The sequence below is a fragment of the Carcharodon carcharias genome, chromosome 7, assembly GCF_017639515.1.
Source record: "Carcharodon carcharias isolate sCarCar2 chromosome 7, sCarCar2.pri, whole genome shotgun sequence".
Lineage (NCBI taxonomy): Eukaryota > Metazoa > Chordata > Chondrichthyes > Lamniformes > Lamnidae > Carcharodon > Carcharodon carcharias.
This window is the reverse complement of record NC_054473.1, coordinates 45648192-45674624: the sequence shown is the minus strand read 5'-3', so window position 1 is coordinate 45674624 and position 26433 is coordinate 45648192. Positions and strand designations below refer to the sequence as shown.

General features: G+C 39.2%; 1 protein-coding gene across 2 annotated transcripts in view; it reads left to right on the top strand.

Moving 5' to 3' along the window:
- Positions 1-26433, top strand: part of cadpsa (Ca2+-dependent activator protein for secretion a) — a 563574-nt gene that overhangs the window by 385117 nt on the left and 152024 nt on the right. The window contains exons 12-17 of one of the 2 annotated variants that reach the window (XM_041192085.1): positions 1719-1855; positions 8054-8241; positions 9540-9710; positions 14927-15028; positions 17542-17605; positions 17883-18006. In XM_041192085.1, coding sequence (XP_041048019.1) covers positions 1719-1855; positions 8054-8241; positions 9540-9710; positions 14927-15028; positions 17542-17605; positions 17883-18006 — 786 coding nt within the window. The remainder of the gene's footprint in view (positions 1-1718; positions 1856-8053; positions 8242-9539; positions 9711-14926; positions 15029-17541; positions 17606-17882; positions 18007-26433) is intronic. The other variant, XM_041192084.1, reaches the window with a different exon arrangement.

The following is a 26433-nucleotide window of genomic DNA, read 5'->3' as shown; positions in this document are numbered from 1 at the left end:
ATTACTGCTTCAGAAATGCAAATGGATAATCTTGTGGCCTGTATATAAATTAAAACCTGAGGATGTACAAGATTGTGTTAAGAGGGAAAAGGATTTAAAACAAATTTTTTACTTGCATAGGATTTGGAGAAAAACCCTTATAATGGGAAACTGACTGTATAATAGACAGTGAAATCTGTCTTTGATTTGACTGACAGGTACAAGAAAATACTAGTGACTAGGGTGATTTCTGACCACACCCAGAATGGCTTCTGTTTTTGTTTCTTTGGCTGATTATAGTATTTTAGCTATGCATGTTGAGATTAATTAGTTAGTCCCTAGGTGGTTGTGTCTACAGGCTTCAGTTTGAAAAGAAAGCATGAGTGTTCCTACTTCATTAATTCATAGCAAATAGCAGAATGTAACCTTGCTGTGCCAGTCCTTTCTGTCTTTTTGTTTAGCAGTACAGATATAGTGTCAGACTGTTTTCTATCATGAATCCATTTTAAGCTGCAATGAAGTATTCTGAATCATTTCATTGCATGTATTAATCATCTTTGATTTTTCAGTCATACCCCAACTCAAATGAGTTGTAAAGATTACAATTACCTCTTGCTTTATTGATGCCATTAACTTGATATAAACAATAAATTTTGCATTTAAAATGTAATCTGTATGTATTTAAAATGATTCCACTTGATATCACTACTTCCTTCTGTTGATTGTACTGTTATCTCACGTCTGTTTTGTCCCTCCTTCACACAAGTTAGTCCCCATAACCGTACTAACAAATGTCATCGTGTATATGGAATAGACCAGCACAGATGTTGTTAGTGCAGCTCCTCAGTCAATCCACCAGGAGGTGCACTTGAGCAAAAAAGATCGACATTCAGGTATCTCAGCCTGGACTGGAAGATTTCTCCTATATCCCCTCCCCCAACCCTCCAGGATGCTCGAAATCAACATTATTGATTTGTCCACGTCTTGTTAGCTTAATTGAGAATTTTATATATTTCTAAATAATTCATTTTGAAAATGCAAATAAGAAACTAAAATATTATACCCAATCTAAACATTCACTAACGTTGTTTGAGAACTGGTTTCAGTACAGTTTCCCAGGACAGGACTGGTCCGTTTTATGGTTCTAATCTTAGTCCTGCACCAGCATATTAATTTTAAGACTGATTCTATTGTAAAACAATTGTGATCTCAATTTTGTGACATACAGTATGTACTCTTTCAAATAAAATATTCTCGTTTAACTTCTCAGTTAAAATTTGACACAAACTGCTGTGACCAAAATGGACCAACATTGGAAACCATATCAGTTCTATTAATTTTTCTGGTACCTAGTGGCAAAACAATCCTTAAATAAAATCTGAATTGGAATTGAATTCTGTGGAATGGCAGAATCTATTGTGTAAAATATCTTACAGTAAAAATATGTTAATTAGATATCAGTACACATCGTATGGGACTTGATGGATATGGTTGTTTGTGTAATGTGCAATGTATTTTTACATTTATGTTGTACTGGAATTGAATATCATGTTCCAGAGGGATAAAATCTTTTGCATGAAAAGTTTTTTGAAAGTAAAAATTGAAAGATTAATCAAGCCCAGGTAGTTAAAAGGATAAATAATCCTAAAGAGCTTGCTTGCTCAATTTGTCTGCTTAATTATCATCTTTGAAGTCTTTCCCTAAGTATACTCTTTTCTGTATATGTGCCTGGAAAACAGATGCAGACAGAGCGCAGAAGCATGGGATGGATGAATTTATCTCTGCCAATCCTTGTATGTTTGATCATGCTACACTCTTTGAAACGCTACAAAGGCTGACTCTGGACCACAGACTTAATGATTCCTATTCTTGTTTGGCAAGTATATTACTCATTTATAAAATTATAATGCTTTGAATATAATGGGAAAATTATTTGAGCTGGCAAATTTTCATTCTATCCTAAATAGATATAAAAGATCAAAAAGCATACACTGAAGTGGAGCAACCAAAATCATACATACTAACTTAATGGCAACACAAACATTCTTTATTACTCTTTAGGAGATTTCAGTTCTGTTTCATAAAATTGTAGCTATTTTTGCTGCAAATTTCTGCATTTAAATTGGGCTTGGATTTTCCTTCGTTACCCCGCCTCCGGTTGGGAGGGGCAGTGGTGACAATAGAGTGAAGAATCAGGCACATTGACTCTCTCTGCTACCTCATCAAAAAACTCAGTAAAAGTAGTTAAACACAATTTGCCCGCAACAAATTCATGCTGGTTTTCCTTAATTAATCCACATTTGCCCACGTGTGTGTTATTTTAGTCCAGGATTATTGTTTTTAAAAGCTTTCCCACCACTGCGATACACTGATTGACCTGTAGTTGCTTGAGTTATTGTTACACACTTTTTTTAAACAAGGGTATAATACTAGCATTTCTCCCCTCATTTGGCACCATGCCCTCCCATTCACCCCATGCACCCACCTCCCCCCCCTCCCCCGAACGTATCTAAGAAGGCTTGGAAGATTACAGCTTGCGTCTGCGCAATTTCCACCCTTACTTCCCTTGGTATCCTTGGGTGCATCTGATCTGGTCCTGGTGGCATCAATTTTAAATACAATAGCCTTGCTAATGCCACCTCTTTATCAAATTTTAGCCCATCCAGTGTCTCAACAATCCCCTCTTTCAATATGGCTTTGGTAGCACCTTCTTCGCTGGTACAGATGCAAAGTACTCATCGAATATTCCAGCCATGCTCTCGCTGCCACCATGAATAGATCCCCTTTTTGATCCCTAATCGCCCCTACTGCTCCTTTTACTATTTATATAACTAAAGAAGACTTTTATGTCAGCTGCTAGTTTCTTCTCATACTCTCTCTTTGCTCTGTCTTATTTATTCTTTCAATTCCTCTCTTTACTTTCAATGTTCAACCTGTTTCTCACTGGTATTATCAATATGACAGCTGTCGTATATCTTCCATCAACCAGGGAGCTCTAGCACTGTTTATCCTACCTTTCCCTCTTGTGGGAATGTACCCTCATTTTACCCCAACTATCTGCTCATTGAAGGCAGCCATTGTTCAACTACAATTCTGGCTGCCAGACTTTGATTCCAATTTAATTGGGCCAGACCCATTCTCATCCCATTGAAATTGGCTCTCCCACAAATAATTATTTTTATTCTGAATTGCTCCTTGTCCTTTTCCATAGTTAATTTAAACCTTATCATACTATGGTCACTGTCCCCTAAATGTTCCCCTTCTGACTTAATCCACTTGACCCCCCTCATTCACCAGAACTAGATCCCCCTTCTTTGTTGGACTAAAAGCGTATTGATGTAGAAAATTCTCCTGGACACACTTTAGAAACACTTCCCCTCTAGGTCTTTTGTGTTTATAAGTTTAATATTTGAGCTGACATTATAAATCAGGCCTTCCCAAACTCTGTGTCATGAGACAAGATTTTGGGGTCGCAAGCTGAGAGGCAGCAATAGCAGTTGTGGAGCTCAGACTGATTTCTGGCAGCTGTGAGGCCCTTTAAATCGTTGCTTTTTCTGTTGGTGGGCCTGGCCTAATGGACCATTCTCTGAAGCCTGAATGCTGCTGCAAAAAAAGCCTGCTTTTGTTTCTTGTTTGAGGAAAGCCTGCCTTTTCATCAGCTCCCCCCATGCTCAACTTCTGTTCCCCCACCCGCCCGATCAAGCTTCCCCTTGCTCAACAGCTGAAGCCATCCTCCTACCCCTGCCCAATTAACAGCTGAAGCCTCTCCATTCCCTCCCACCCAATAGCTGAATCCTTCTACCGCCCCCCACTCAACAGCTGAAACCTCCCCACCTCCACCCCACCCAACAGCTGAAACCTCCCCTGCTCTCCCTCCACCCGCCCCCCCAACCCCAACCCCCACTCATCAACTGTTGTACTTCCCCCCAACTTTCACTCTGGAGTCACACAAAGTCTGAGGCATTAAAATAGGGTCACACCAGGGAAAAAAAATTGGGAAGCACTGTTCTAAATAGTTCTCTCTCCTCAGACATGTACCCCTCCCTTTAAAAATGGATGCATCAGCCCCTTTTCTTAAAAAAAGATCTATCCTTGGACTCTCAGTTCTTGCAAGCTATTGCCCAAATCCAATATCCCTTTCCTGTCTAAAGTCCTGAATCATGTTTTTGCATCCTAGACCTGTACTATCTCTCCTGTAGCTTCAGTAACAAACAGCAAAAGGCTGTGAATGTGACCATGGTGCATTATTCTTATCTGAAGCCTCTGATGTGATCAATTGTATCATCTTTCTCCAGTGTTTCTGGTAAGCAGCTAAGTGGGACTGCAGTTTATTTTTATTATTAATTCACTGGATGTGGACGTTGTTGGCAAAACCAGCATTTATTGTCCATAACAAAAACAGAATTACCTGGATTTTGGATTTCCAGTATCCGCAGTTTTTTTGTTTTTATTTATTGTCCATACCTAATTGCTGTTTTTTTTTTTGAAAAATATACTTTATTCATAAAATATCTGAAAGAACATTACGAAATATTTCTAAATGGCCATCACAAAAAGTGCAATCATATTCAACGTTTACACATGGATCATGAGGTGCTTTAATACAATCAATGAATATTATAGACATTTCAATATGGTCATTACAGACAGTCAGACAGTGAAATTATATTGGAGTTATCGACATACATCATGTTGCACCCTGAATTGCTTCAATACAATTATAATGCATTTGGTGTTCACTACATACATTCATTGTGAGCCGTACGGCCCAAGGGGCCTATACTATTCCCAGCCCTTCGGTGCACTATGGCAGAAAGGTCTTAGACAGCGACCTTCCACCTAATTGTTGTTTAGAAAGCGGTGGTGAGCCTCCCCCTTGTGAACTGAGTGGCTTGCTGGGTAATTTCAGAGGGCAGCTAAGAGCCAACCACATTACTGTATACTTAGAGTCATACACCAGCTAGAACAGGTAAGGACTTTAGATTTCCTTTCTAAAAGGACATTAGTGAACAAGATGAAATTTTACAACAATCTAGTAGTTTCATGGTCACCATCACTGATATTAGCTTTTTATTCCAGATATATTTAATTAATTGAATTTAAATTCCCCGGCTGCTGTGATGAGATTTGAACACATGGGCAGAATTTTCCTTTCAGCATGCGGGCACGCACCCGACATGTTGGAATGCTAAATGATGCGTGATGATGTTGGGCATGAGACCCGCGTCATCGCAAAGTCACGTGATATTTTGTTCGGCAGGCGCGTGCTGGAATGGACTGCACGCCCGCCGATAATTGATTAGCGTTTTAAGGCCATTAACCAGGTAATTAGCCTGAATTTTATGTTTCCAAGGGCGGGATGAGGTTTCAAGAAGTGTTTAAAAATTCAAGAAATTTTTTTTTTAAATTTGACATGTCCCCTCATGTGACAATGTCACACGAGGGGACATGTCTGAGTAATTTTCTTTTTTCTTTTTTCCAATGTTTTATTATTAAATTAATCTCCCTGAGGCACGGAGCTGCCCTGGCTCTCTCTCCTCTCCCCACCCGCACGGGTAGCGCTGAGTGCTTCCGGGCCCTTAATTGGCTCACCCACATAAAATGGCGGCACACAGCCGATCACAGGCGGTGATTGGCTCCACACCCACTCCTGACCGGCCCGCCTGACGGGGAGAAAATTCTCCCCCAGGAGTTTCCCTATGATCCATTCCTTTCACTTCCTCAAATACTACTCCTTTATGATATTATCTGGAGATAAGGGCCTTGATTTTAGCTATGCTGGCAAGTAGAAACTAGTTGGTGAATGGGATGGGGGTAGAGGCGGTGGGAAGCTTACATACTAATTTCTTGTCCTAACCTGACACCCGTGCATCCAATACTGCACCCAGCCCAAGTCTGCAGGATCCTCTTTAAATATGGAGATCAGGTTCCAATAAAGTTGGGAACCAATCCACTATTTTAACCTGAGGCCCGAGCTGGAGAGCAATAATGGCTTCTCCACCAGGCCAGACCTGGCAGAAAGAGCCAGGGTCAGAAGACGTCAGCAAGGTAAGTGTTTTAAGTTCTTTCCTCCCACCTCTCTTGAACTGGAATTTTCCTGCGAAGCCCCACCAATCCACTTACATAATGCTGGGGACTGTTCGTCCAGGCCTTCTGCAGTGGCCTCCTCCTACCAGATTTTTCAAGACTGCAGCCTCACCTTGCTGACTACCTGGCCGTTAAAACAGGCTGAGATTATCAGCTGCTACTTCCGAATGGGCATGCAGCTCAATTTACTGCATTCCTGCTGAACTTAAAATCAAACTCTCCTGTAAGCTTCACTAATGATGTCAAACTCTACCTAAACACCACTTCTTTCAGTCCCTTCACTGCCTTGATGTTATCAAACATGTTGTCTGACATCCAGTTTGGATAAGGCAGAATTTCTTCCAGTAATACTGGAGAGGCCAAACCCATCATCTTTGATCCCTGCCACAAACGCCATACGCTCACCCCAGTGTTTCAAACTGAACCAGACTGTTCACAACCTTCACATCCTATTCAACCATGAGCTTGGCACTGATCCCATATCCACTTCCTCACTAACCACTTCCAGTTCTGTAATATTGACTTTCTCCAACCTTACTTCAGCCCATCTGTTTCCAAAACACTCATCCATGCCATTGTCACTCCCAAGCTCATCTGTTCCAGCCATCCCTGCCTTCAGTGGTCTCTGTTAACTCCCGGTCCTCTAATGTGTGAAATTTCAAATTATGTTTCACGTTTTTAAATTCTCTATGACCCCACCCCTCTCTATTTCTGACACCACAAGGCCCCACCAAACTCTCTAATTCTGTACATCGATCTCTCCTGCATTCTCCCTTCCTTTCATCCCATCTTTGGTGGATGTGCCTTGAGCTCCTGAGGATCCATGGCCTGAGGGTCCTTTCTGAAACTTCACCGAGTCCACCTTCCTCTTTTCCTTTAAAACCTATCCTTAAAACCTATCCCTTAGACCATGCTTTTGGTCACCTCTTCCAATTTTCTTTTCAAGTCGGCATCCATTTTTTTCTTCATGTTCCCATAAATAATTTTGACAGCATTTTCTACATTAATGGACTATATATAAAGCTGTTAACCTTCGTAGCACACTCACCTCTGAGACAGAAGATTATGAGTTCTAGAACAACTTCCAAGACTGTGTGTATAATCTAGCCTGTTGTTTCAATTCAGTACTGAGGGAATGCTGGCTGTTAGAGGTATGGTGTTAAATCAAGGCTCAACCTGCCCTTCCAGATGGGCATAAAGTCTAGAACAAGAATGGAAAGTTCTCCCAATGTCCTACCCCTCATGAAGTTGCCACAGTACTGTCTGGGGACCTAAACTATTTTCATGTTTGGGCCTCATTTGAATGTATCTGGAAAGATATGGGCAACAAATGAGGACTTTGCTGTAGCTTGTCATTTGTGGGAGGGCAGGAAAGCAACTTGCTCCTGCAATGAGTAGGCCTGCAGGAGAAGTCTAGAAGAAGAGGAAAGGTTGATCCCAGGGCAGGTGTGCACGGGCTGCCACCCCACCCCATCCCCACCCCACAAAGTTTCTTCTCTGCTAGATGTAATCTTCTGGTTGGATGGGATTGGATAACCTCAATCCAAGTTCTAGTGGGCATAGAGCCACAGAACAGAGTTGCTCAGAATTAGTCGCAATTTTGTACTTATTTGGCAATCTCAAAGTACAGCAAAAGGACTCTTATCTTACAAATGGCTTTGCCATAATGGAGCTTACAGTGCTTGATGCTCAAAGTGATAAATTGTTCCATTCCGAGCAACAAATCCCTCACATTGATAACACAAAATTGCCCCAAAAGGTGTTCCATTTTGCTTGCAGCATAGCGACTTAATTTTACTATAAACTTTTATAAATGCTTCTGTTCATAACTGTTTCTGTTTTCTAATGTAGGAATGATACTTCAAATGGCAATTTACTAATTATTGATTCACATGTCTACTGTAATATAAATGATGTTCCAAAGAGTCATTAACAAGATCAAATCTGTTACCAAACTTTTGAGGTATTTCAATTTTCTGTTCCACAGGGCTGGTTTAGCCCTGGCCAGGTATTCGTGCTGGATGAGTATTGTGCACGTTATGGCACCAGAGGCTGTCACAGACATCTCTGCTACCTCAATGATTTGCTTGAAAGGGCAGAAAATGGAGCAATGATTGACCCAACCCTGCTTCACTACAGCTTTGCCTTCTGCGCTTCACATGTTCATGGCAACAGGTAGAGTTCAATTACAGTGTAATTTAAGAGACCAAAGTCATTGTGATGAACAACACAGTGGGGTTTGTATTAGTTTTATGCAAAAGAGATGAACATTTATAATCCAATATTTGTCATGGTAAGACGAGGAGAAAATGACTTTCTGAGAACACAGGAAGCTTTTTACCATTCAATGGTCGTGCCCATTTTTTCCATTTGACACTGACACATAACATAGCACTGGCACACCAATACCCTACTCTGCCTTTGTTTTATTTCCAAGCAAAACATTTATCAGACATATATCCATGGTGTTTAAAGTATTAGATGGAGGTGACACCATCCAGATCAAATGGAAGAAGATTCACTTAAAGTATGAAATGGTCATAAGGCAGTAACAAATCCCATAAACAACTTCACATCTGAAAACTAAGCAATACATATCACCATAGAGCATGTTAAAGGCAAGTATGCAGATAACTCTGATGTTGTATTGAAGTGTAAAAATATATGTTCGTGTAGGCTGCATAGTACAATAGAAAATGTTCATTAGTAGAAAAAGTATTTAAGAGGGCAGCACCGTGGTGCAATGGTTAGCGTTGCTCCCTTACAGCTCCAGGAACCCAGGTTCAATCCTGACCTTGGATAGCTGTCTCTCTGGAGTCTGCACATTCTCCCTGTGTCTGTGTGGGTTTCCTGCTGGTGTTCTGGTTTCCTTCCACCATCCAAAGGCTTGCTGGTTAGGTGAATTAGCTATGGTAAATTGCCCCTCAGTGAGTGTGTGCCCTGTGATAGACTGGCGCCCCGTCCTGGGTGTACCCTGCCTAGCGCCCATTGCCTGTCGAGATAGGCTCTGACTCCCCACGACCCTGAATTGGATGAAGTGGTTCTGGAAAAGTGAGTGAGTGTATTGTAAGAATTTGAAGTAGGGGATCCCTCACATGCTGCAATTTATAAGAATTAGTACGCACTCCTACATGATAGATAAATGTTGTTTTAGTGGAATAACTTAAGAAGTCACCATCTTTATTTAACCATAGTTAAGTTCCATTTGGATTTACTCAACGCTTCACGTAAACTAACACTTAGTGATATGCTAGATGATTCGGCAGAAGATATTTATTTCATTTTAATTGAATTTTTTTTACAGGTGTAGCTCTTGTTTTAGAAGTGATTTTGTTGGCTCCTGTTTTTCACTCATTTATTCATTATTCCTTTTCCATGTTTTCTTTAGTTTGTTGTACTTTGATTTTTCTTTATTTCTTTCACGCTTCCTTGGTTCTGTTTCCGCCTTTCTACAAACCAACTATCATTTAAAGTGTGAAAGTGGCAGAATTACTTGTCTCAAAGCCAAGTGTAGATGGTGAGGGGGATAAATCACTCAATCCCAAAGCAAATGAGCCAGAGAGTGACCTAAAAAAGGACAGAAAGGAGTCCAGAAAAGGTTCTAGAAAGGATTCCAAGGCGCAACCAAAACCTGAGCCAAAAAGGTAAGTGCCATTTTGTGTAGTTAAAGGTGGTGTTAAGTGAGAGAAAACTGCACATTTTACATAGCAATGATAGTAGCTAATGTGAGCAGAAATGGCAACAGGTCTCTGTGGGTACATTTTCTTTCCTCTCCATATTGATTTCTTTCATTATTTCCATTCTTTGATTTCCTCCTCCCCCTTACTGTAATATATATCATTTCCCAACCAAGAGATCTTTTTCAAGATCTCTGTTAATCTTGTTCTGTAGCTGGCCTTAAGGAGGTGTATGATTATTTTGCTAATTCACTTGACCTCCAATATCTGATTCTCCTTGTGGGTAGATGCTTCATTTTTGCACTGTGTCTAGCTTTGACAGTTGATATCTCAGAATTGCTATATAAAGAATTACAAATGCAAAGCATACCCCAACTTAGCATATTGGTATACTAATTCTCTGAGTCTCTAAGCCACCCAAGCTGGTATTTGACACCCTCATTATTCAGTTTTGCATATGTTTAATATCACTGTAAGTATTTTATACATTGCGTTATATAAAAGGTGCTCTTGAAAAATACCTACAGAGGATAAAGAAAATGTCTTGTAACTGAAACCACCTCCAAGGCTGGCTTAGAAGGATCAACATGCCAGGTTTACATGTCACTGTTTCACAAGAAATCCTTTGCATAAATGCATCATAAAAAATTAGAAGTCCACATTAGCAGAAACATAGACTTAAAATACTAAAAATATGGATGTTAATATTTGAAGAAAGATTTATAGGCACTAGAAATAAAATAAAGTCATGTCTGAATGTTAGTCTTTAACCAGTATTATTTAATGCTTTACCTGAGTATCCATGGTTATGAGCACCTGAGCGCATAGAGATTCACAAAAGTAAATGACAGGTAGCATTTGGTAGGCATACTTAAAAACAAAAGAAACGCTAATTTTTATAATGAGATTTATTCAAGTCCTCTGTGATCATTAGAACACAGCTCAGAAAGCAAAAAGTTGTTCTTCAAGCATTTGATGTCTTCAGTTGAAATAAAAGTGTAGCCATTTATATTGAAATAAACAGGGTCAAATGTAGGTTTAACTGCATGTAGATTTTAATATCTGCTAGAGATAAACATTTTTTCATGTGACGGAGTTGCAGTAAGTTGTCTGTTTGTATTGTGTTATTATTGGGTCAGACAGTGAGACAACAGTAGCTTGCAGTCAGTCAGATAGTACAGAGCGAATGTGATTCAGATGTTACAGGACAGCCTGAAGGTCAAGACTGACAGAATGACAAGCTGTCACCAAGAAGAAACTAACTAGCTGGTGTCCTAGGTTCCAGTACACTGAAATGGTCTTGCTATTTGATCAATGTCAATGTAGAAAGTAACAAAGGTTTCTCTACAAAATATGCATGTTATTATTTGAAAACCTTAGAAGACATATGAAAATTGTTTGGCCTAAATGATGCAAAATATTGCCATGCATACTTTTTTGGGAAAGATATTTTAGAAAATTCAAAAGAAATAGTTAATAATAAAATCATCAAACACGGAGACTATTATGAAAAGATCTGTCAAACGATGGAATTAATGTTTTAAAAAGTAATATTTCATAACTCCATTTAAAGCAACTTTGCAGAAACATTTTTGTAGTAAATTCCACTGTAAGACAATTTGAGATCTGTTTTTCTCCCTGTATATGAATAAATAAATATTGACAATAGCTCTAATAGATACAGTGTATTGTTTTGCTATTGTGCTACTTTAACTTTTAAAATTCAGACTTCATCCTTATCGTTAAGTCAGATTTTCATATAATTAAACCAAATATAATTCTGCACGTGCAAAATGTTAAAAATTCTTTTTCTTATTTTCTCCTCATTTTGTAAGAAAGATCCACTAAGCCATGAAAGCTATAAAAAGTAGCATAGCGGGGGCTTGATTATTTGTAAATTTTGACAAAAAACATTGGAAATTTTATTATTTGTGACATGGCCCGAGATAGGAGACTGTGAGGAGAGTGAAGCTGACAGAACTGGTGCTAACCACTGTGACAAAGACTTGAAAAGCAACCAACATGACATCTTTCCTATCACACTGCCGAAAATGTCATCTTTGTGAACGACAGTGAGAAAATGGTTTGCCGAAGTTTTGAAAGGTAGAGTCGAAAGACGCACATCATGTCAGATGTAATATAGTCCGCAGCTGTTTGAGAAAGGAAATCCTAGTGGCCATGATGGGTTTCAGTTGGCAGGCCCTCCGAGACATCGAAACCACTCCAAAAATGGCTACAATTGACCTGTGGATTGTACTACTCTTGTGGTCAAATGCTCGGTTTCCATCATGAGTTTTGCCGCATAATAGCCAGCTGTTAGCATCTGCTTTGAATTAAGGCTTGGATTTCTGCAATTATTGGAAGCAAATAGAATGTAAAAAAAGAATCTAGTTTAATATTTCAATATATTTATGTTTTACTTTTTTTAACCACCTTATTAACCTTTATTAACCTCTTAAATGCACTGTGATGGTATTAGCTTAAATATTTCAGGAAGAAAATCCAGCCCATTTTGTGAACAATATAATAAATGTCATTTTGTGTTACATGTTCAACACGGCTTTTAGCTCAGGTACCCAAATGTTCTGCAACTGAATAAACTGGGAGGAGTTTCCATCCAACTGTAATATTAAAGCAAAATGTACTAGGCAAAGTTTATCTTGTCAGTGTACAAATATTGATTTCTTTTTTGTGATTTATGCCCATTTTCATTAATATCTTAGTAATGCTTTAATAATTAGCTCTCTATTAGCAGGTGAGAATCTCAAATCTCAAGCCAAGGGCTTAGCTTAATGTTTTAAGATCTCATCATTCTATATTTGAATAAAAAAGAATTGCAGCACATAGCACTTTTAGCAGTAGAAAGGGTACATATTTGGACTTGAGAAGTCTTTAATCCAACATTTTTTTGGATTGTTTAGCCAAACCTGTACCTTGTTGAAAAGGTCCTGAAATTATGAGGCATATTTATAATATTATATCCATACTGTTTTTTTACTTAAAAGAAAATGTGTAGCTTGTAACAAATAAGCTTCACCAAAATAAGCACAAAAAGAATTTGCTTTCCAAGCTCTAGAATAGAATTTCATGTGGGATGATTTGCCATATTAACAGCTTTCTAGCTTATTGGTCACTGCGGCACTGCAGTATAGTTGGTAATTTCTGAGCCTAAGGTCACAATGATGCTTGCAAATAAAGAGAAATAAAGCTGACCAATTAACCCCTGACAGGAGGTTTATTAGAGGTTCTGTAATCCTTTATCATGCTTTTGTGTTGCCAAACAGGCTGGTGCTGGGGATTTGCACAGCTTAAAGTGTACACTGAAGGAGGCCTATGGAAAAGGACTGTTTATTCTATTCACAGTCTACTCACACTACAGAAAGGGAGACTGAGCTAGTGTGGACTGGATAGCAAAATACAAATCCCTCTACTTTGCTTTTGACTGAAGAACCTGGTAATGTTGTTTGTCTGGGCTGTTGCTTCCTTTCGTGAAAGGATTAGGTCGGCCTCTTTCCCTCTTATTATGGATTATTGGCTGGTGTAAATATTCAGGAACTATCCATATTGTTTAACCTGAAGTTGTGAAATAATAAGGAAATGCTTATTTGTGCAGGACTGAATTTGTTCTCTTTTATAAAACACACTTCATCCAAAACTTAAGCCATATGGGAAATAGCCTGGGAAAAGCAACCTGCTTGTCGTTTTAATGATATGTTCCCTGCTTACTAAGTAGAAGAGGTCAAAAAGTGGCACTAAGTATTTAACACAAAGATATTTGAATTGTGAAGTGCAAGTTTTTTTTAAAAAAAACAAAGTTTGCCATCCTTAAAATCCAAAAGAATGAAAATCTTTTTTTAACTTGTAGCTTCTTTTAGTTCAATGAAGATGAAATACACACTTTTAAAAATGTAAATCCTTTATTTTATGTTCACAATATGCAAGCATGCTTAAATTACTTCTTTTAGTGCTATTATACTAGATGAAAAGATTCCAGTAGTGCAGGTTAGCCTCTGAAACAAGGTTGCTATTTTAAGGTATCAAACTGGGAAGGAATGCCACTATCAGTTTAAAAAATTTAGGCAATTTCATGTCAGCATGCTTTACTCATCAGAAAATGGACCATACTTACAAGTCTCCCGCCCTACACAACCAGGGTGTTGGTGGCCTGAAAATGAATCATAGAAGCATATTGCCCTGTTACTGGTCTGCGGTGACCATTGCTGTTCTGCTGGGGTCATTGAAGTAGGTGATGGGACAACCACTTCAAGAGGGTGCCAAGCTAATTGGAACATTTAAATTGAGATCATTTGATGTCACTTGGATTCTGATGCCAGTTCTGGACTGCGCTGGGTGGAGCATGCTCCCTTGTAGCTCCAGCCTATATCAGTTAGAGCCTGGGCTAAAGATGAGACATAAGGTACTCTATATTTTTGTGGGACCAGGAAGAGAGGAGTTTCTCCAAGCCCCACAAAGGATGTCTGGGCACTACTGCTGATTCCCCCTTCCCTTTTCAGCCAGATATCAGTTGGGCCTGGCAGGTGGGCTGCTCCAGGGCTCTTGATTCTCTAGATGCATCCCACCATCCCAATGTTAATGAGGCTTGAATCCCAAAATGGACCAGGTCTCGTGTCGTGACTGCTAGTGGCTTGCTGCTACGTCTCACCTGCTAGATGCCCAAAGCCTGCTTGGAGGGAAAATCTGCACCAGAGTCTTTTTAATAGCCAGGATAACATTAAATCAATTTCTAGCCTGTGTCTTTGTTCCATAGCTCCAAAGGACCCATGCATCAGCCCATATAGAACCATAACAAAGTACAATGATTTATATGCCTTTAAACGTAAGTTTTGAGCAGTATTTCTGCATCATAATATAACTGTATTTAATGGCAAAAATAAAACCAATTATTATTTAATTATATTTTGTTAATCTGTTGTAAAATAATTCAGTAAGTGATTAAAAGCAGACCTTCCAAATGAAATTTAGCTTTCCTGGATTGCTGGAGAACTCCAGTACAAAAGCATAGAAGTATATACTATTTATACCACAGCCTTAAGAAGTGGATATGTTTTAGGTACCAGGTGAATGGTGCAAAGGTAGAAATGAGTGAATATTAGTTTGCGAGTTTCCGGTTGAGAGTAGAATTATGAAAGAACAAAGCTAAATGTTATTTTCTCTCTTTCCAGGCCTGATGGAATAGGAACTGTAACAGTGGAAGAAAAAGAATGTTTTGAGGAGATCAAGGAGAGACTGCGCATACTACTTGAGAATCAGATTACTCACTTTAGGTGAATACAAACAGATAGAATGTCTAGCTAGTTGGTGCACTTTCTACTTTTTGCAAATAATACAAGATTGTGTCATTTTAGTGCTGAGTACAGCAAAAGATAACTTAATGGCCCAGATCTTCTGATGGAATGAGCAGTGAACTTTCAGACATTTGCTGCTGCTGTGCTTCAGGACCTGGAGGAGGTCCCGACCCGCACACATGTGTAGTACTTACCTGGCAATTTCAAACTTCGGGTGAGCAGAGGCACATTTCTCAGAACCCTGCATGGCTGCCTCCAATGCTGACCTCACCATTGTAGACTTGGGCTTGATCCACTGAACTTGCCCAGAAAGTTACCCCAGGATACTCGCACCTGTTCATCACAGGCACTGGACTTTAGTTGAAAGTGATCAGGTCAAAGCTCTGCAATCCTGCCACATCTAATCATGAATGGTGATGTTCAATTAAACAACAAACCGGAGGAAGAGACTCCACAAATGTCCCCATTCTCAGTGATGTGCGAGCCTTAAACGCCCATGCAAATGAAACATTTGCAACAATCTTCAGCCAGAAGTGCTGAGTGGAAGATCCATTTCAGTTTTCTCCTGAGCTCCTCAACACCTGGGATGCCAGAGTTCAGCTAACTCAATTCACTCTAGGTGATATCAAGAAATGGCTGAAGGCACAGGATACAGCAAAGGCTAATGGCCCTTACAACATCCTGGCTGTAGTACCAAAAACTTGTGCTGCAGTACTTGCTGTTCCCAGACCCAAGTTGTTCCAGTACAACTGCAATGCTGGCATCTGCAGACAATGTGGAAAATTACACAAGAATGTCTTGTCCACAAAAAAGCATGACAAATCTCATCTGGTCAATTACTGCCCTATCAGTCTATGCTCAATCATCAGTAAAATGATGGAAAGTGTTGTTGACAGTGTTATCAAGTGGCACTTACTCAGCTAAAAACCTGTTTACTGATGCTCCATTTAGGTTCTGCCAGGGCCACTCAGTTCCTGACCTCATTAGAGCCTTGGTCCAGACATGGACAAAAGAGCTGAATTCCAGAGGTGAGATGAGAGTGACTGCACTTGACATCAAGGCAGCATTTGACCGAATGTAGCATCAAGGAGCCCTAGCAAAACTGGAGTCAATAGGAATCAGGGGGAAACTCCCCACTGGTTGGAATCATACCTTGTACAAAGCAAGATGGTTGTGTTTGTTGGAGGACAATCATCTCAGCCCCAGGACATCACCGCAGGAGTTCTTCAGGATAGTGTGTAGGCCCAACCATCTTCAGCTGTTTCATCCATGACTTTCCCTCCATCTTAAGGCCAGAAGTGGAGATGTTTGCTGATGATTACACATTGTTCAGTTCCATTCACAATTTCTTAGATCCTGAAGCAGTCTGTGCCCTTATGCAGCTAGACCTGGACAACATTCAGGCTTGGGTTGATAAGCAGCAAGTAACATTCCCACCCATGCAAGTGCCAGACAATGGCCATCTCCAACAAAAATGAATCTAACCACCTCCCCTAAACATTCCAACCCCATTACCTTTACTGAACACCCCGCCATCAACATCCTGGGGGTTACCATTGATCAGAAACTTAACCAGCCACGTAAATACTGTGGCTACAAGTGCAGGTCAGGGGCTGGAAAATCTATGGCAAGTAACTCTCCACCTAACTCCTCAAAGCCTGTCCACCATCTGCAAGGTACAAGTCAGGAGTGTGTTGGAATACTCTTTATTTGCTTGTACAACTTCAACAGCACAGTGGCTGTAGTGTGTACCATCTACAAGGTGCACTGCAGCAACTCACTAAGCTTCCTGCGACAGCACCTTCCAAACCAGCAACCTCTAACACCTAGAAGGACAAGACCAGCAGATGCATGGAAACAACACCACCTGCAAGTTCCCCTGCAAGCCACACACTATCTGAACTTGAGACTATATTACCATTCCTTCATTGTCACTGGGTCTAAAACCTGGAACTTCCTTCCTAACAGCACTGCAGGTGGACCTACACCACGTGGATTCCAGCAGTCCAAGAAGGCAGCACCACCTTCTTTAAGGCAATTAGGGATGGAAAACAAATGCTGGCTTTGCCAGCGAAACTCACAACCCAGGAGTGAATTTTAAAAAATACAATTCAATGGGTGAAAAAATGGAGGCTGAGCATTCAGCTACCTTTTCTTTAATTCCGCGAATTAATCATCAGCAAAGTGATGGAAAGTGTTGTTGACAGTGTTATCAAGTGGCACTTACTCAGCTAAAAACCTGCTTACTGATGCTCAATTTGGGTTCCGCCAGGACCACTCAGCTCCTGACCTCATTAGAGCCTTGGTCCAGACACCACATGGATGCGTAAGTATTGTAATGCAGAGTAAGTTACCGTTCTTTTAATCTACACTAATAATGAGGCTGGGGTTATTCAGTGAACTGTGCTTTTTGTGGTCTACCAGGTTACCCAGGATGAAAATTTTAAAATATCCTGTTGGTAAGTAATTAATAAAATCTGTCTTGCTAACAGGTACTGCTTTCCTTTTGGACGACCTGAGGGTGCATTAAAGGCTACCCTGTCTCTCCTGGAGAGGGTGAGTAGTTAATATTTTACTGTGTGAATTTCACATTATCAGGAGTAATTTATGGTTAATGTGTGTGGTTAAAGCATAATTATCCAATGCCTCTAAGAATTCCTCCTAAATACTGCAGATATTGTCAGGCCCAATCTTTAGGGGAGAGATATTAATTGCTGTCCACTCCAACTTCACCAGGTGTCAGGGAAAGTCACACGGGACAAGTCATAAAGAGCTTCCATTTCCATAATTCAGGACATATATATAATGTACTGTCATTTCTATAATTGCAAAGGTGCTGATGAAGGATATAGTAACTCCTGTTCCTCAAGAAGAGGTTAAAGTTGTAATTCGGAAATGCCTGGAGAAAGCTGCTCTAGTGAACTACACAAGACTTTCTGAGTATGCCAAAATTGAAGGTAAGTAACAGAGTAATTTCTTATGAAAGCAGTTCACTGAATGAAGCACTTGGGGACAGATTATTCAGAAAAATCCATATGTAAATGAGTGTTTATTCAGAAATGTTGTATTTTTAAATGTATATAGTCCTGAAAATAAAATTTGGATATTTTATAAGCAAATTATACACTTTTTAGTGACTTATAGTTAGTGCTAAAAGATTTATGAGCTGTGCATTGCAGATCTGATCTATTATTATTAGTGTCAGTTATTCATAGCACACTACATCGGAAATAAATTTATTTTTTGTTGAAGAACTTAAGAATCAATGATAAATTTAATGTGCAGTGTTTCAACACACAATGTATATACAAACTCAAACCACAATATCTCTAGAATTATGAATCCTGGCAGTAATCTGATTTGTCATAATTCATTAGTTTAGATTTGGGAATCTCTAAAAAAAAAGTGACCTTCATTAACAGATATATTATGCAACAAAAACAGAAATCTTGAGTACAGCTTAACAACATTTTACTATCACCAGCACTTATGAAAAGAAAGTAAACTTATTCTGCACCTTCACTGGAATTTGAAAGAGTTCCAAAGGGCAATTGCTTATATTGTGCTGTGTGGTGAGGTAAGAGAATATTAACATTAGATCTACTGTCACTTACACTCATGTCCAAGAATGTCAGAAATATGGGAGATCTTATTATGGTGTTGCACTGTATTGGATATATTATGGGCTATGGGCCGGGTGCAGGAAGGTGGGATTAGAAAGGGCACCTGGGTGTCCTCGGGCTGGCATTGACAAGATGGGCCGAATGGCCTCCTTCTATGCTGTAACTTTCTATGGTTCTATGGAGCATTAATGCACAGTGCCACACAATGAAGAAGCACAAGTTTGTCTTCCAATACTTGCTGAGTTCCTGATTTCAGTTATGTTGTTGTCAGGTCAAGAAAAAGGCACAACCTCAAAAACAGAATAAAAATAGGACAGGAACGCATCCACAGGCCACAATCACGTATCATGTTTGGGGCCTATATAAAAGAGCTTTTTGCTGGAAGCCTGGGACAGGATAACCCAACCTCCCATCCATGGTCATTTCAGCACCTGGATAATGTAGAAGAAATGAGAAGGGAAGAGAATTAAATGCAAAGGCAGTGAATTTCAATATGCGTCCTCCCACTTTTCTGCTGTATCTTCGGTGCAGGAGCTGTGGACCGCCCCCCTCCCCCCACAAAATTACACTATTTACACTGTTTTTCCAGGATTTTTGTAATTCTTCAACTGAAATGCCATCAAATGTGCTGGAGTACTTTGTGGAAATTCAGTCTAAAAAACTTAAAATAGAAAGTCACCTTCAAAAGATATGAAAGAGAGAATCTCTTTTAAAAAAAAAGGATTGATTTGTGTTTTCTAATTCAAATCTGTCTAATAAGTACTATCTGTACAATGATAATTTAGCAGCGTGTCTGTTGAAGTCAAGTTCATATTTGATTTGTTTATGGTTGTTATATTTACTGATTTTTAACCTTCTGTTCAACAGGATTTTGTGAATTTATATAATGTTCATGTGAAGATGGGGAGGGTCTAATTTTTTTTACTTTCAAAGCAAGATATGAAAGTGGTAATTGATCTTGCTGACTATAGCCCTTATGTACCGATACATTTTCTTTTTAGTTTACAAATTTTTTAAATAATTGACATGCTTCAAATTACTTTTAATGTTTGACCAATCTATCCTCACTCCCTTGCTTACACCATTACAGGTCAACAGTTTCTACAGGTGAATCACTAGTTTCTTGTAGCTGATATGAGTAAGACATTTCTGCAAGTTAAATAGACCTGACACCAAGATAAGAAACAAACTATAATATCTCTTAGTGTTAAGACCTGTAGAATGATCCATCAAATGGCAATCAGCCATAATCCTGCCTTTATGGAAACTTCTAATTTTTAAAGAGCAGAAGTATGTGAAGAGGTGCTTAAAGGTGCCAGGCACTTTGTATATTTTGTAAGGTAACGGTATTTTTACAGGTTGTTGTCACAAAGTTAATTGTGTACTAAAGGGAGAGTTTTCATTTATCAGAAGTAGTTAGGCAGCAAAGAGCATAAATGTTTGAGTTAAGAATTGGGCACTAAAGGCATTTTGTAGAATAGGTGGAGGATTTGGAGTTTAATTTATTTTGATATGTTGAGGTTCAAAATTATATTTCTTATAGTTTTGTCAGTAACATAAAGTTGTGGAATAATGTAAACAAACTAACATCTTTTTATTGTTTGAAAATGTTAGATTCTTACTTAGCTGGTGAGATCTGCAGTTCTCTGCAAGTTTAGACAGAGCTGAGTGCATTTCTAGTAAGCTTGAGCACAAGATCGGTATGTGTAAGTAAAAATGCATTCAATTCCAGTGTAGATCCCATAGTCTTTGATTATTTCCCTTTTGTGCCTCAATTCTTTCTGGTTCCATTAATGTACCCTCTTTTGCACTGTGACTTTTAGGTCTGGGAATACTATGAAGCAACCAAACACTTTTTTTTCCAGCTCTTTGTTCAGAGAAGTAATTCATTCCGCACTACCTGTTCTTTTCTGCTTCTCTCCTTTCTTGTTTATTGACTTAGTCACTTTTTTATATCCTAAAAAAGTGACAGTAGAAGTACTTAGTGGCCAGCATGCAGGGATTGTGGTCTCAGCAACCCAGCATTCACCAACTGCATGTACCAGGCTTCCTTACATGGGCATAGTCCATTTTGTACTTTATTGAAAATAGCTCAAATACACTGCCTGAAATTTTAAAATAGGCCAGTATGTTCCATTCCCTGTTGTTTCATTATTAACATGCAAGGATTTTATTCAAAGCTCAATTGGCTCAATAGATGGTATCCTTTTGACAACATGGTTTACCATGTAATCAATTAAAGTCAAAAAGCATCTTAATAGTACAATAATGGCCTAACTGTAGAAGTATCAATCAGTTGGGAAAGTGCTTACGACTATGCCTATGAAGAAATACCTGAGAGTGGTGTAGATACTAAAAGCATTTGCATTTAGTATCTTGTAGCCTAAATCAACAAAATTCTGTTTTCCTTTATTCATTATGTTTTATCATTAACAGATTACAAAATCTGAAGAGATTTGTCAAAAATCATAGTCACAGCTTCTTTTGTGACTCATGAGCATGCTGAATGGTTAAACCTGAATTATCTACAAATTCAAATATCTTTTTCTACTGTCCAATGAATATCCCAAACAACGCCAAAGCTTTTTATTCTTTCTGACCTAATATAATTTTCCTCTGACCTATGATCTCTTTACTTCTGACCTAAGCTTCTTGCATGCCCAAATCCTCTTTTATAGGGAAAAACAGAGAAATGTATGAGCATCCTGTCTTCTGCTTGGCCTCTCAAGTGATGGATTTAACCATTCGTGAGTACTTACCACATCCTTTCCACACTGTCTCTCGCTCTTTCTGTTGACATGATTTTCACGCCAGTCAAAGCCAGTCCCTGACCAATCCCACTCTTGCATTTTTCCTCCCTCAGCCTCCTTGTCTGTTGCTTCTGTTTGTGATCTCGAATGTTTGAAGTCCAGCTTTTGATCTACACCAGGTTTTTACACATGGCCCATTGTTTGTGATGAACTCAAAATATCTGTAAATTTTTAAGTTATTGTTATTGTCTGTGACTTGAATGCATTTTTACTTTGCTTCTGTGTATTCCTGAGTTGTAAGCACTTGTCATTAGTACACTATACAAAGCCAGGACTCGCATTTCTAGCCAATATCACGGAACTGGCCGTGAGAAATGAGCTGTTTATCACTGTGGATAAAGGCATTCTGTGAGATCTTTGTGGATATTTTAACTTTAGTCTGTCTTGTCTGTGACTAATTAAACAAATGTAATCATATACATACATGTTCTTTTTACATACCTTAATCTTTTCTCAATTTCAAGCTGCTGAAGGATCATCTGATTTTTTTTACATTTTAGGATTCAGTGATTCACTTCTATCTTGAGTCCATTGCTTGCCTTCATCTTAGAATCTTAATTGCTGACTATCCATCTGTGTGGTGCACCAGTATTGCCCTTTGCGTGGAAGGCTTTTATAATAGCATCCATTCTGTTGAGGGGAGTTGGAGGCATTGGGCAAACTTTTTGCACGTCATTGGTGCCACACATCTAGGGTGTAGCTTTTGGTTCACTTGCTCATTAATCGTGCATATTTGTCTTGTTTTTCTCCCTTTCTCTCCTTGTTGCTCTCTCTTTCATATAGACAATCAAAAGGATCCAGGTGAACTATTGTATTCTACATCTTAATGTAGTAGGACAACATCATTAGATTATTTCTAACATCTGAAAATAATTTTGAGCAGCCTAACTTCTTCTGAGGTACTCTTCAGCAGGCTCAATTAATATTTAATGAGTCTCTGGGGTAGAAACACTTAAGGAGTTAATTTGTGCTGTCTATATATATAGAAAGTATGGAATAGTATTAGTAGGCAACAATTTTATAGCTTTAGAGGTAAACAATCAGGAATTTTAATTAGTTTGCAAGTTACATCATCTTCAGAGTTTATTATAATAATTAAAGTAAATTAAAAATTAAAGTACATCAAATTATATTTCACCGATCAAAACAGCTGTAGCAACAATAGCTATCTTTAACATGACATTTTACTAATGCTATTAATCATTCAATAATTTTTGTTCCTAAATTTTCCAGTGGCCACATGTTAAAACAAATCAATTTTATTTCTGACAGCGGGTCAAAAATAAATTGGATAAACAATTGCATTTTACACATATAAATAATGAACATGATATATCTTACAATGAAGAGTACCACATCTTTGCTATTTGTTTATTAAGCACATAAAATGTCTTTAGTTCCATGATCTCTGCGAACTTATAGGGCAGAATTTTACGACAGCGGGATTTTACATTCAATGGGGTTTATAACGGCCCGCTGCATTTTACGGCCCCATCCCCGCTGAAACCGGGGTGTAAAGTTCTGCCCATATACCCTGAAACATAGCTCTGGAGAGAGTGCAACTTGCAGTTTTATTTTTAATGTTGATCAGCATTTAATGCATTTATGTGCACAAATTGCAGCATAGTTTTCTGTACAAAGTAATGTTTGACCTGTACAAGAAGATCAGTTATAATGAAGTTTTGTTTCAGTTGTGTTTTATTTTACTGACATTAGTTTTTTAAGGATCTTTGCCTCTTCTCTGAATCATAGTAAAGTATGTATGTATCATCTGAGCCAAGGAAATACTTCTTCCAATTGTAGATATAGTTGATTAAAATGCCCAATTTACCTTTTAAAGCAAAACAACCTGTACATAGCCTACATCAGTGTATGACAGATTCATAAAGAGCCATTCAGCAACTACGTATTAACAGTTAGACTAGAAAGTTCTGGTAATATTAGATCTTACTTTAGGACAGGAGTTAAGAAAGTCATTACATGAGGACATCAGTCACAAACATTTTGAAAGCATTGTAATATTAAGACTATAAGTAACATGCCTGTCTTTTCATCTGGGGTTAAGTTCTGATTTTACCATTTGTAGGTATTGACCAAAGCCAGTAATCTCTGAGTGTACTTGTGGAGCGTCAAACTGGGATTTTCCAGCCCCGCCTGCCACCAGGATCTTATGATCCCGCTAAAAGTCAGTGGACTTTTGGCTGGCCTGCTCCCGCAACAACGGGGCTGGAAAATCCATTGCAAGTCTTTGCTGGTGCTTGACCAATTCTTGAGAGCTGGGCCCCAAAACTCAATGGGCCCAGTTTCATCATAAACCAGTTGTAAGTTTGATAGAAGGGCTCAGGACCTAGATGTGCTGAACCTCAGTTCAGGCTGCTACTTTTCATTGGTGCCTACAGGTGCAGACCCTCAGACTTAGACTCAGCATGTAGCTTGGCTCAGTGGCATAAGAAGAGCTTCTGTGCTAGAAAGGGGGCTCATCTGGGGGTCCAGGCCTTCGTCCCAGCAGAAGTAATCTTCTCACCACCCTCCCCCATCCCAGTTCTAAGTTGGACCTATGAATATAGTCAAATGATCAGTGACATTGGCAGGCTAACAGCAGCTAACAAACCCCAGCTCCTCCTTTTGCAGGTGTCCAAGATATGCCCATGTTAATCAGAGCACAGGAAAGTGAATTCTTCCTGATTCCAAATATCTTAGTAGGATTATAGGCAGAGGTCAGTACCCTGTTGGCAGAGCATGGCTGTATATTTTCATTGCCATTAAATCAGAAACAGTATAAATATAGCTGAGATCAAAGATTGTAAACGCAGCATAATGTAAACTGATAGAGGAAAGAGTAGGTGAAGATCCCTTAATTTTAAATTCCTTTAAAATATATTTTTGTATGACATGCTGATATTGTTAACTTGGCATCATCCTGGTGAAAAACATATAATTTTGGCTACTGTGGGGAAAGAAGCAAGATTCTGTCAGGTCCAAGGGAAAAAAGTCCAAGCTGTTGTTACAAGTCCATAAACTTCTCTGTAGAAGTCAGAAATAAAGGACACATCCTGGAACACTGATACCTGGATATATTCATGGTTCAAATCAACAACAACAGCTTGCATTTATATAGTGCCTTGAATGTAGTAAACTGTCCCAAGATGCCATATAAGAGCGTTATTGCAAACAGTAAACAAAATACTTTTGTGGGACTATCAAAAATCCAGTGAATACCTCCATACCTGGAATACACTAAGCTCATTGTAATGATATTTTCATAGTATAAAAACCCATGTTATACTGCATTGAGAATGGTTAACATATGGATTTTCAATTAAATCAAGTTAGTGACAGTGACTTAAAGTAAGGATGACCTTCTGGTCTGAATTTCTATATTCATATATCAGAATTTATTCTTGCAATCCCAATGGAGCTACAGTTAATCCTTAATTTACCTACCCTAAACTTTGATACAGATTAGTAGAAATTGGAAGAATATATAATTTATGATTGTGATAATGTTGCACATATTATGAACCATTTGTAAACATTATTCGTATTCTTCTGTTTCCTCGGAGGCTCAGATGTTATGTTACAATGATAGAGAATAAGGCGAGCCGGTTAAATCTTGATCTTACAGTGCATGTGAATAATTCACTTTCTCTTTAACAATGTTAAATCAGGTACTTTGACAAATATATACTTTAAAATATTGAAGTAATTGTTGTACACTTTTGTACACAATTGTAGGATACTTCATAAATAGTTTTTGTACTGGGACCATTTTATTTGTTGTAGTTACTCAGCAACAACCTGCCCATTGATATTCAGTTTGCGTTCTGCCAGGGCCACTCAGCTCCTGACCTCATTACAGCCTTGGTTCAAACATGGACAAAAGAACTGAACTCAAGAGGTGAGGTGAGGTGAGAGCGTCAGCCCTTGACATCAAGGCAGCATTTGACCAAGTATCCATCAAGGAGCCCTAGCAAAACTGAAGTCAATGGGAATCAGGGGGAAATGCTTCACTGGTTGGAGTCATACATAGCACAAAAGAAGATGGTTGTGGTTGTTGAAGGTCAATCATCTCAGTCCAGGACATCACTGCAGGAGTTCCTTAGGGTAGTGTCCTAGGCCTAACCATCAATGACCTTTCCTGCTTCATAAGGTCAGAAGTGGGGATGTTTGCCGATGATTGCGCAATGTTCAACACCATTCACGACTCCTCAGACATGAGTCAGTCAGTGCCCATATGCAGCAAGACCTGGACAACCTTCAAGCTTGGGCTGATAAGTGGCAAGTAACATTCGTACCACACAAGTGCCAGGCAATGACCATCTCCAACAAGAGAGAATCCAACCATCACCCCTTGACGTTCAGTGGCATTACCATCGTTGAAACCCCCCATCAACATTCTCAGAGTTACCATTGACCAGAAACTGGACCAGCCATATAAATGATGTGGCTATAAGAGCAGGTCAGAGGCTGAGAATTCTGCAGAGATTAACTCACCTCCTGACTTCCCAAAGCCTATCCACCATCCACAAGGCACAAATCAGGAGTGTGATGAAATACTCTCTGTTTGCCTGGATGAATGCACCTCCAACAACACTCAAGAAGCTCAACACCATCCAAGACAAAGCAGCCCACTTGATTGGCACCCCATCCAATTTCAACATCCACTCCCTCCACCACTGACGCACAGTGGCAGTGTGTACCATCTACAAGATGTGCTGCAGCAACTCACCAAGGCTCCTTAGCCAACACCTTCAAAACCTGCAATCTCTACCACTTCAAAGAACAAGGGCAGCAGATGCATGGGAACGCCACCACCTGCAAGTTCCCCTCCAAGCCACACACCATCCTGACTTGAAACTGCATCACCGTTCCTTCATTGTTGCTGGGTCAAATCCTGGAACTCCCTCCCGAACAGCACTGTGAGTGTACCTACACTACATGGACAGCAGTG